Raw genomic sequence first — 13,089 nt, forward strand, 5'->3', positions numbered from 1 at the left:
TTCTGGCCTTGGAGAGGTTCTCCTATGCTTGTTCTTTTTCTTGTATCTGCCTCTGGAGTTTGATTTTGGTTCATGGTACCCTTGATAAGGCTTCTGCAAGTTGCTTATCTAAATCAACTTTTGGTATTTTTGACGATTTTGTATTTTTTTTTTCAGCACATTCATCTTTTAAGCACTTGATCTTCATTTCTTTTTTCTTACACTTCCTTTGTAGGCTGTCGATGTAAAGTTTGGATTCCTCATCCTTTTCTTCCAAGGTTTTTATTTGGGCTTCCAAAATTTCCATTCTCCTAGTCAAGAAATCAACTCATTGTTGCTCGCCTTGGTTCACTGATTTGGTTGTACCTGTGATCCCTCTTTTTCTTCTCCATTGTTGATAATCATTTCGCTACATGAAAAATGCAAATTATCGAAGGATAATTTTAGACAGATACAAATCCGTCGGAAAATTAATATTTTCGACGAAAAAAAATCTATCAGAAAATGTATATTTTTGACAGATATATCTATCGGTAATTTTTACGGATACAAATCCATCAAAAAATTTATATTTCCTACGGATATATCTGTCGTTAATTTTTTACAGATACAAATCTGTCGAAAAATTTATATTTTCATCTTATAATTTCTGATGGATAAAAATCCGTCAGAAAATTTATATTTCTGACGGATATATTCGTCGGTCATTTTCAATGGATACAAATCTGTCAAAAAATTTATATTTTTGACGGATCATTTCTATCGGATACAAATCCATCGGAAAATTTATATTTTCGACGGATATATCCATCGGTAATATAAAATATAAATTAAAAGTTATTAGACTTCATCGATCCAATTATTAAATTAAAAGTTATTAAACTTTACTAATAATTAATATAGAAAAAATTGATTAGCTTTGGAATAAATTATTTGCAAATAATATAGTTGTAAAATTAATTATTTTAAATTATTTAACTAGAATCATATTGACAATTTATTATATGATCTTGATATTTTTGTATAACTAATATCTAGTTTTAAATTTGATATGAAAATATTATGATATAATTAGATAAGATTTTAAATTAGTATTTTACTAATGGTTGATAATTAGAAAATAAAACAAGGATAAATACATTTTTAAAGTTTATATCTTAGATTTAAGATAAATAAATATATTAAGTTAATTAATAATTTATTTAAAATGTTAAAATTTAATTTATAAAAATAATATTTTAAAAGAGAGGGTTATAATGACACTAGTGTAACTTTTAATAAGTATTACACTGTTTAATAATTTTATATTAAATGTGAATTTTATAAATTCAACCATTAGATTGAAAGTTTTTTACTCTTAGATCATATATACAAAATTTTATATTAATTCAAGATGATTTGATACTTCATTCTTGTAAAACAATATTAACGTTATATATACATTTTAAAATATACTAAAATATGAATACTTTGATTACCTTCAAGTTATTGTTCAATTTTAACAAAATTTGATATAAACGTATAAAGTGATATGAACTTTCAATCTAGCGGTTGAATTTCCAAAATTTACATTTAATATAAAGTTATTGAGCGATGAGATATTTAGTATAAGTTACATGGTGTTATTATAACCCTTCTCATTTTAAAATATATAAATTATTATTTAAACTTTTAAATTTATAATAAATAATTTAAATTATATCATAATAGTAATTTTAAATAGAAATAAGTAGATTGTTAATTATAAAAACACGCTGAAAAGTGAAGTGTCGTGAAATAGAATCATTGAGAGGATGAGGGTTGTTACATTAAAAAAATTTTTGACGGATTTATCCATCGGAATCATATAAAGATTTTTAAAGAATTTTCAACGGATTAAATTTTTTCTGACGGATTTTTTTTTCGACGCCCATTTTTTCGAAGGATTTGAATGTGTCGAAAATCCGTCGAAAATAGAGAATTTTCGACAGATTATGTCCGTCGAAAATTTGTGTTTTTCTTGTAGTGTTTGAAGAGGCTATTCGAGGTTTACCAAGTTCATTGTCTCCAAAATAAAGTTGCTTGCTCCAAGCTTCCTTGATGGTGTCGATTTGAGGTTGTTTCCCGGAGGCATGGAAGAAACAAATCCCTCCAAGTTCTTCTAAGTTTGGCAAAGTTTGTGATCTCCCAAGCTTCCTTAATATCAACCTCGGGGAATAGGCTATGCATCCTCTTAATCCCATCAATGGTAGATTAAGGAATTTGCCACATCGGATCAACACTTGACTTGGCTGAAACCATGGACACATCCATGTGAAGGTGTCTTCGGTACAATTTTATATTTCGGATTTCCAGGCCATAACATACTTCCTTGGTGTAGGGATTCTAGGAAAGCTCCTTAACGGAGTAAGTAGCTTTCCCAAACGGTCTTTGGCAAAGAAGTGTGTATACGCTCGCACATAAAGGAGTAGGCTATAGTATCTTATCTGTTTTCTTGATTTCTGATTACAAAAGTCAATAGTGATCAAGGTATCAGCAAGAATGGTAGCCACATGGCTCTTTAGGTGCACATCCCAAGCAAAGAAGGCGTCAATTGTGACATGGTCTATCACCTTCTCGTGAAAAGGGAAAAGGATTATCCCAAACAAGATTAAAGCTAGAGTCTTGTTGAAAATTGTCCAGTCTTCTTGATCGGCTAGAAAGGATAGGTGTCCTTCTAGAGTAGAGAGCTTCCAACCTTTGATTGTCTCATTTCCCTCAAGTGTAGATAGATGAGGGGGTAGCTTGATTAGTTCAGTTACCTTATCCGTGGAGATACGTTCTTCCAGCATAGCGTAGACCCCTTCACATTTGGGCCACTTAACCATCAGGTTGTATTCCTCTATAATAGGTACTATGTCGAAGTGTGGGAATTGAAAACAGTGAAGCTTTGACTTCCAGAAGTGCACCAAACCTCTCATGAAGGCGGGGTCAACAAATATTTTCAATAGGTCGAGGATCCTTCCATAGTGCTTTTCGAAGTCAGCCCTGACTTCTCTTGGATTAAAGCGCATAAGTTGTTGACTCTTGGCATTGCATTATTCAGAATGTTCACCTTCCTCAACGGTCTATGCATGCTACTGTCTATGCCTTACATATTCTAAATGAATTTTTATTAATCACTACCTTAAATAAATGCATGACATGTGATTTTCTGTCTAAATATTACCATGTTTTGCTCAATTAAAGGCTGTGATGCATTACTTTTACCAATTTCAAAACAAACTAACTATATGATGCTTAAATAAGGCATTCGAAAGAGGTATTAATTTTCACCTCCTCATAACCCTTATCCATTTAAAAGAAATGAAACTACAAATGCAACAAACATAATAACAAATGCAACAAACATATGTTTACACAAAGTAATCTATGAATGGTCACAAATCCATGGTATGTGGTCCCTATTAAAGAACGTGCTTTGTATAGGAAGGTTCAAATTGTCCTCACTAGTCTTTAAAGGCTCCCAAGGCGACCCCATTATAGGGACCTAATACCTCTATCACTGTCACCTGACAAACTCTAAGGTTTGTCATAGTATTTCGGGCTAGAGTAACCAATTATCACCTTGAGTGTGATTTTTGACAAGGCACACAGGCTCTAAGGCATACTTAGGCCGGTCGTACGTCAACCACTCCCTATGTTTACGCTCTCGTGCCCTCGGGTGTAGAGGGAACTATTGTGTACAAGGGTTTGTGTGCAGTTGTTTATTTCAAACAAGCAGATATAAAGCCATTAAAGTAAATACATACAAAACAAACAAAGTAAAAGGGAACCAAATATTCAAAATTTGTTCTTGTTTCACTACCTTCATCATTTATTTGGGCTTGACCCTTTTTAAGCTTCCACAGTGGAGTCGTCATCTGTCAGAACCCAAAAAATTTCGATCTTGCCCACAAATTGTTTGGATTTCCTTTTTGAAAATCTTATCAGTTAGGGAATGCTCGAACACTAGACTAATCTCTAACTAATGGTTTTGAAAATGAGTTCATGGAGTTGCCATCGATATTTTACTCAAACCATCGAAAAAAGAAGAAAAGAGTTTTTAAAATGCCAAAATGACCTTTACAACCAGAATTAGTTTTGGGGGTTGATTACGTGTAGGGAAGGTGTTAGGCATCCTACTACGCCCTGAATTGGTACCCTATGATGAAACTAACGCAATCGTGAACAATAATTTAAATATTAGGTTCCATTTTATTTACATATTTAATGGTTTGCCTTGAAACGTCCACATGATTGCTTTTGTTGATGATAGAAAAGATAGATGGTAGAAAAAGGTACCTCTTAAAATGAGATTTTATAAATACTTCCGAATGTAGCAAATTTAAGGCCTTTTTTGGCTATCTTTCACACTTCACGATGCCTTAACAAATCTCAAGAAATAAAATGAAAGAGAGGAAGAAGAGTACTAGATTTTAGAGAGACTAATCGGTCTAAAAATTTTCAGCCTCGAGCACCGTGCTTGAGTCTACTATTTATAGGCACACAAATCTACCAAAACAGGGCTTTCTGATTTTGGAAGGGGCCATTCTAAAAATTTTTGTTATATGCAAGATTTGAATCTGGAACGACCCATTCCCAAAGCAAAACGGCCCATGTGGGATTTAAATTTTACCCATAGCAACCTAGACTAGAATGGAGCATTCTGACCTAGGGTTATAGGCCTTGTTTTAAATTTGGAATGGCCTGTTCGGGCTAATAACTCTAGCACTTATTTTTTTGATCCTTAGATGTCTTTTTCTATGGTACTGTCTTCGGGCATTTAGGAGCTCATTTGTCATATTGAAAGTCCATTTCTTAGCTTACGTGTCCCAGAAAAAATCAGGTGTCTACAAGGTCCAACCGTAGTATTTTCAAAATTGATTTAGGCCTTTCTTTAGAGCCCAGATACCGTCGTATATTAAAACATTCACATTTCTTAACTATTTATGCATGACGCTACCTAATCCTTCCATAATTTAAGGAAAATGCATGGCAGAGTAATGAGCTAGCCTAAAAATGCATGACATTTTTTTTGCCTACTTTTATTTTGCTTTTTTGTTATGTCAGGAGAGATGATGCATGATAAAGATAGGACTCTTTTTTTATTGATCATATTTTTTACTAGAAAAAAAACTACCTATATGACGTTAATGGAATGATGGCCTAAGAATGTACAAAGGGTATAAATTTCTTTATTTTATTTTTTTATTTCTTTATTATCCATTTGCTTGTTTTTAAAATTCCAATCTACTCCTTGTTAAGACAAACAATATGAACAAACAAATGCTGAAGCAATGTACACTCTCGAAAAAATCACGTTCTAATCCATGGGTTGGGGTCCCTGTCAAAGAAAAGGGCATTGTATGGGAACGTTCTAACTATTCTCACTAGTCTTTAAAAGCCCCCAAGGTGCCCCCATTATAGGGACCCAATACCTCTATCGCCATCACCTGGTAAACTCTAAGGTCTATCGCAGTATTTTGGGCTGAAGTAACCGATTATCACCTTGAGTGTGATTTTCAACAAGACTTGCAAGCTTGAGGCCATTCTTGGGCCAACCGTACATCAACTGCTCCCTATGGTTTGTACACTCTTGCCCCCGGGTGTAGGGGGAACTAGGGATGGAAAATATACCCGTACTCATGGGTAATATCCAAACTCGTCCCTACTTTGACATGGAATACCCGATTTGACCAGGTACGAGTACGAGTACAGGTAAAATTTGATATATTAAATCGGGTACACGTACGTGTACAAGTATGTACTTACCTGGCCCGTACCCGTACCCGTACCTATCCCTGTTCCCATTCTTAATTTAATACCCACTTTTGATTTAATTATTTAAAAAATTTTAATATTTTATTATGTGTGATTATTATTGAGTCAGACGAAGCCATTTCCAGCGAGGTTTTCAACATGACAAATATAATACATATTGTTAAGACTAATCTATGTGTCAGTGTTTCAGATAAATATAAGAAACAGGAAAAACTAAAGCATGGATGAACAAAATAAGGATCAAACAAAAGCCAAATGAGCGCCAGGCGATAACAAATATCAGACGAAGATGTGTCAAGGACAACCAAACGCAAGGCCAAAACAAATATCAACCAAAGAGAAAAACTAGACCAAGACAAAGTTGGCTCAGCACCAAATAAACATTACATGAAGCTCAATAGTCAACTAAACAAAGGTCAACAAAACAAGTATCAGTTATTGTGATCTGCTCTTTGTTGAAGTCCTCGGCTAGGCGTAAGGCCGAAAGGGTGTTCGGCCTCCCCCGAGGCCGAAAAGGTGTTCGGCCTAGGTCAAACAACACGTGGCAAGTTAGATACTTATTATGCGCTAATTATCATGCCAGATTAAGAGGAGATTAAGGCTAACTCAAGTGTTACCTATCTCCCAAGACTGAAGGCCCACCAGGCCCAATTGTGTCACTATAAATACACAGGTGATGTGATATAAAAAGGTACGTTATTGTCCAATATAAAAGCACTTATTACTCTATACCGAATACTCACTTGATCATTGGAGTGCCTTTGCAGGTACCCTCCCCACCCCGTGGAGATAGTATTCGGTCGGCACCGAAGACTTAGAAGATCAAGAAGGAAGAACGACAAGAGGAGTGTTTCTACGCAGGAACATTTTGGCGCCCACCGTGGGGCCGAAACCAAAACGGTTCTCGACCCTGAAGCAAGATGGTAGCAACAAGGAGCCAACAGGAGAACACAACAACTCACCCTTTCGGGATGCCCCGAGATACTACTGGACAACAGACTAATCGCAATGAAGAAGGAATGGAGGAATCCTACGTAGAGCGATCCCAACAACCCAATCCGCCATCGGCCATCAAGCAATTGAAGGCCGAAATGATGGAACTAAGGAGGCTCCGAGAAAAGGACGCTCACGAATTATCAGTTCTAAGGAAGGAAAACGCAAAACTCCGAAGTGACAATCGATCTTGGCACCCATCCCACGATATCCCAAATACTCTGTCAACTAAGGACCAAGGGGAGTCTTCGGGGTGGTACAAAGAAACAAGAGATCTTAGACCCCCACCAGGAGTGACAACTACTACTCTCGACCAGCAACGAAGACAAGGAAGGACGCCGTTCACACCAGATATTGTCGGGGCCCGTTTGCCCGACAATTGGAAAAACTTGACCCTGGAGAAGTATGACGGGACTGCCGACCCGGAGGAACACCTTGATGCATTTGTCACCCAGGTCGGTCTATACACAGATGATGATGTTATCCTCTGCAAAGTCTTTCCCACTTCGCTAAAGGGACCGGCACTCAACTGGTTCACGAGGCTCCCACCTGGATCGGTGGACTCGTTCACGTCCCTATCATCCCGGTTCGTGATACAGTTTGCCACGAGCCGTCCTCATCAGCTCACATCAATCGCGTTGGTCAATATACGCCAAGAAAAGAAAGAACCTCTGAGAACTTTTATGGAAAGGTTCGGAAAGATGACGTTATCCATCCGCAACCTGGACCCGGCCGTAGCAATGCATCACCTGACCACGGCGTTACGACCCGGACCCTTTGTCAACAGCTTATGCAAGAAGCCACCCCGAGACCTAGACGACCTGAGGCAGAGAGCCACAAAATACATGCAGATGGAGGAACTGGCCGAGTTTCGGAGTCAAAACCGACCCGACCTATTTCTCGCGAAAAAAGAAAGTGACAAGGAACCGCCCAGATCACGCCCCAGAGACGTGTCGGATCGTGACAAGGGTAATAGGGGGCCGAGATATATGCAGTACACACCGCTCAACACCAGCAGGGCTAAGGTGTTGGAACAGGCCCTAGCCACTGAAGTCCTGGCCGTCCCCCGAAGAGCCATGACCCCACCGCGCGCCGATAAAACAAAAGCATGCTAGTTCCACCGGAATAGAGGGCACACTACTGAGGAGTGTTCCGCCCTTCGGGATCGAATTGAAGACCTTATTAAGGCCGAACATCTTCAAAGCTTTGTTCGATCATCAGACAACCGCAGGAACGATAATCGTCCTGGTAGGGGGGAGTTCAGAAGGGAGAATCGGGATCGGGCACCTCCGCGGAACCAATCCCGCGAGCGTAGCAGGTCCCAAGACAGGAACAATCAACGGGACCGCAATCAACCTAGACGAGTGATAAACACCATTGCCGGAGGCTTCGCAGGAGGAGGAAGCTCATCCTCAGCCCGGAAGAGACACTTGAGGGCCATCACGTCGGTCAACGCTATAGGACGGGCATCCCCCATTTGTATGCCCCCCATAACATTCACCGACCGAGACTTTCAAGGCATTGACCCAATACAAGACGATCCCATGGTCATAGTGTAGAGATCAATAACTGTATCGTGAAGAAGACTCTGGTCGATCAGGGTAGTTCGGTGGACATCTTGTACTGGAAGACGTTCGAGCAACTGGGCATTCCGGAACAGGAATTGACACCTTACGATGAACCTTTGGTAGGATTTTCGGGTGAACGGGTGGACACTCGGGGAACGATAGACCTGTACACCTACTTCGGGGATGACCAGCGTAGGCGGATCAAGGTGCGCTACGTGGTTGTGCATGCCAACACCTCGTACAACATTCTGTTGGGCCGACCCTCTCTGAACAGACTCCGAGCCGTCGTATCCACCCCACATTTGACTATGAAGTTTCCGTCAGAGGAAGGGGCCGTCATCACCGTGCATGCCGATCAGAAAACAGCACGCGAGTGTTACTTCGCCAGTCTAAAAGTACAGCCAACTCTAAAACCAAGACGAGATGTCAATGTTATCGGAGATGTTGGCCAATAGGAACCAGGTGAAGGCCTAGAACTTGACCCGAGAATGGAGGATGAAGATAGGGTCGAACCTATCGAAACAACGGTTCCGTTCCAACTTGGAAAGAATGAAGATCAAGTCACTTTTTTGAGTTCTCAACTATCTGAAATAGAGGCTAAGGATATTAAGCAAGTCCTACAAGAATATTCGGATTTATTCACTTGGACTGCAACTGATATGCCGGGCATCGATCCTAGTTTTCATTGCCACCGACTCTCAATATGTCGAGACGCCAAGCCTATCGCTCAAAAGAAAAGAAAAATGGGTGGGGAAAGGGCCCAGGCAATAAAAGAGGAGACCACCAAGCTACTACAAGTGAGATTCATAAGGGAAGTCAAGTACTCCACTTGGTTGGCCAACGTGGTGATGGTGACAAAGTCAAATGGAAAGTGGTGGATGTGCACGGATTACACGGATCTGAACAAAGCATGCCCAAAAGACGCTTACCCCTTGCCCCACATCGATGCATTGGTCGACGGAGCGGCCGGCCATCAGAGACTGAGTTTCCTGGACGCTTATTCGGGGTATAATCAAATACCTATGTATCCCTCGGACGAAGCAAAGACCGCGTTCATCACAGATTCGGCCAACTATTATTACAGGGTAATGCCATTCAGCTTGAAGAATGCTGGGGCGACTTACCAGCGCCTCATGGACAAGATCTTCCGTCGGCAGATTGGAGCGTGCTTGGAAGTGTATGTGGACGATATGGTGATCAAGTCCAACTCCGCCACCGACCATCTGAATAACCTCCACACGATTTTTGACGAGGTAAGGCGGCACCACATGCGATTGAACCCGGCCAAGTGCAGGTTCGGGGTAGTCGGTGGAAAATTTCTGGGATTCATGTTGTCAAAAAGAGGCATAGAAGCCAACCCCGACAAATGCCAAGCCATCATCAATATGAGAAGCCCTATGAATGTAAAGGAAGTGCAGCGTTTGGCCGGACGCATCGCCTCCCTAGCTCAGTTCCTGCCTTGCATGGCAGACAAATCTAGACCCATTATGTCCCTACTGAAGAAAGCCACCAAATTTAAGTGGACTGACGAATGTGAATCAGCTTTCCAAAGCTTCAAAACAATATTAGAAGCTCCACCATTGCTAGCCAAACCGGACCCCCAGTTGGACATGATAATATACCTCTCGGCTTCCGACAAAGCCGTCAGCACTGTATTAGTGCAAGAAAAAACAGAGCAGATGCCGGTATACTTCATCAGCCGAGTCTTACAAGAGGCCGAGACAAGATACCAGCATCTCGAAAAGACTGTTCTTGCTCTTGTACATACAGCCAGACGCCTCCGACATTATTTCCAAAGCCACAGAATACTTGTCCGGACGGATAGCCCCATTGTCAAAGTCTTGCGGAAACCCGAATTGGCCGGAAGGATGGTCGCTTGGTCCATCGAATTGTCACAATTTGATATTCGTTTTGAGCCAAGGGGACCCATCAAGGCGCAAAGCATGGTCGACTTCATCAATGAATTCACACCGCCAATAACTCCCGAGCCACACATTTGGACGCTGCACGTGGACGGATCATCAAACCAACAAGGTAGCGGCGCCGGCATCATCTTGGAAGGACCCGACAACATGGTAATCGGACAATCATTGCGGTTCGGATTCAAAACTTCTAATAACCAAGCAGAGTACGAGGCCCTTCTCGCAGGACTTAGATTGGTTGCCGACCTCGGCATCACGAAGATCCAGTGCTTCAGTGATTCGCAAGTGGTAACAGGGCAAGTCAACGGCACTTTTCAGATCAAAGAACCAACATTGCTATTGTACTTTCATGCTTTCCAAAAGCTAAAAAGAAACTTTGAAGTTGTCCGGATCACACACACACTCAGGGAACACAATACAAGAGCCGATCAGCTAGCCAGACTAGCTAGTAGCAAGAAAACCAGCCATTTGCGTAGCATGATACAGCAAGAGCTGCTAAGCCCGAGTATCAACGAGGCTGAATGTTTGCAGATGGATCAGGGAGGCCCCTGTTGGATGGATGCCATAATAAACCACCTTCGGACCGGACAACTGCCCGAGGATCCCCTTAAAGCTAAGAAAATGAGAACCACGGCTGCACGGTATACGCTGATTGCCAGAGAATTATATAAGCGGGGCATTTCTTCCCCCTATTGAAATGTCTCGATCCCGAACAGGCGCACTACGTTCTCCGAGAAATTCATGAAGGTGTGTGCGGAACTCACTCGGGAAGCCGAACTCTCGCAGACAAAGTTATCCGTGCAGGGTACTATTGGCCAACCTTAGTCGCAGATTGTGCCAAGTTTGTTCAACATTGCAAACCGTGCCAAAAATTTGGACCATTAACACATCAGCCTCCAGAGGAATTGCACTCCATCACGGTCTCATGGCCGTTCTCCATTTGGGGCATGGACATACTGGGACCTTTTCCACCAGCCAAAGGGCAAGTGAAGTTCCTAATCGTGGCAGTGGACCACTTCACTAAGTGGATTGAAGCAGAAGCAGTAGCCACCATCACGGCCAGCAATATTCAGAAGTTCTTCTAGAAGAACGTGATCACACGCTTCGGGATCCCATACGCATTAATCACTGACAACGGTTTACAGTTCACCGATCGGCGTTTCAATGACTTCCTTTCAGAATTGGGCATCAAGCACAAAATGACTTCAGTCGAACATCCCCAATCTAATGGACAGGCCGAAGCTGCAAATAAGGTCATCCTCAAAGAATTAAAGCGACGGCTCGGGCAGGCCAAGGGCTCATGGCCGGATCACCTACCAGAGATTTTGTGGGCGTATCGTTGTACTCCACAAAGTTCTACCAAAGAAACCCCATTTCGGCTAACCTACGGTACCAACGCCATGATTCCGGTGGAAGTTGGGGAACCTACACTTCGACGACAACAATTCAATGAGGATACCAACAGGGAAGCTCTCAACATAGACCTAAACCTTGTTGATGAAACACGCGAGTCGGCTCTCGTCAATATGGAAGCTTGCCGAACCAGGGCATCTAGGAAAGTCAGAACGAAAGTAAAGCCTCGTCAATTTCGGGCAGGGGACCTAGTATGGCGAGTCACGGGTGAAGCTCACAAGGACAAGACTCAGGGGAAGTTAGCGCCCAATTGGGATGGACCTTATCGGATAAGGCACGACCTGCAAAATGGAGCCTACAAACTAGAAGAGCTCAGCGGGAAGGTTATACCCCGCACTTGGAATGCGACGCACCTGAAGCATTACTTTAGCTAGTCCCTCTTATGTAACTTGTTTCAGAGCACTCTTTTCCTTTCTCAGGTTTTTCCCTCTTGTAAAAATGTAAGAGGTTTTACTGACGAAAGGTTTTTAATGAGGCTCCACATCAATGAAACAAACCCTTGTGATGACATTTTTTCTGCTCAAACTCAATTCCTTCCGAACACTCTAGTTCGGCAAAGAACGAGTACTTGAATCCCTCCCGACACGTCCTCTCGGCCAAGGTTGAGCGAAATAATCCCTCCCGAGACATCCTCTCGGCCAAGGTTAAACATAATAATCCCTCCCGAGATATCCTCTCGGCCAAGGTTGAACATAATAATCCCTCCCGAGACATCCTCTCGGCCAAGGTTGAATGTAATAATCCCTCCCGAGACATCCTCTCGGCCAAGGTTGAGCGAAATAATCCCTCCCGAGACATCCTCTCGGCCAAGGTTGAACGTAATAATCCCTCCCGAGACATCCTCTCGGCCAAGGTTGAATGTAATAATCCCTCCCGAGACATCCTCTCGGCCAAGGTTGAGCGAAATAATCCCTCCCGAGACATCCTCTCGGCCAAGGTTGAACGTAATAATCCCTCCCGAGACATCCTCTCGGCCAAGGTTGAACGTAATAATCCCTCCCGAGACATCCTCTCGGCCAAGGTTGAATGTAATAATCCCTCCCGAGACATCCTCTCGGCCAAGGTCGAGCATAATAATCCCTCCCGAGATGTCCTTTTGGCCAAGGTTGAACGTAATAATCCCTCCCGAGATGTCCTCTCGGCCAAGGTTGAACGAACTATTCCCTCCCGAGCACATTAGCTCGGCCAAGGACGAATAAGTCAATCCCTCTCGAGCATTCTTCACCTGCCAAAGTCGAACAAAATTACAAGACTACCTCGGCTAGGGAAGAAAACTTGGCCTTTTTCCAAGTACCTACTATTTGGTTAACGGCGAACAAAGTTTACTTCCCGAGAAACCCCCTCAACCGAAGTCAAACTAGGGTATCTCACCCCGAGTACCCCTTCACTCGGTCAAGGTCGAACAAAGATGCTTTGCCCACCAAAAAGGAAAT

The 13,089-nt window shown here is 42.0% G+C and overlaps 1 protein-coding gene across 1 annotated transcript; it reads left to right on the forward strand.

Moving 5' to 3' along the window:
• Positions 1 to 6,680: 6,680 nt before the first annotated feature.
• On the forward strand, positions 6,681 to 8,776 carry LOC109793566 (uncharacterized). The gene is made up of 3 exons (XM_083074378.1): positions 6,681 to 7,867; positions 7,958 to 8,201; positions 8,354 to 8,776. Exons 1-3 carry the CDS (start codon positions 6,681 to 6,683, stop codon positions 8,774 to 8,776), a joined length of 1,854 nt encoding a protein of 617 aa, XP_082930504.1.
• The last annotated feature ends 4,313 nt before the right edge of the window (positions 8,777 to 13,089 follow it).

The sequence above is a fragment of the Cajanus cajan genome, chromosome 5 (genome assembly GCF_000230855.2).
Source record: "Cajanus cajan strain Asha chromosome 5, NIPB_CcT2T_4, whole genome shotgun sequence".
In the NCBI taxonomy this organism is placed as follows: Eukaryota; Viridiplantae; Streptophyta; class Magnoliopsida; order Fabales; family Fabaceae; genus Cajanus; species Cajanus cajan.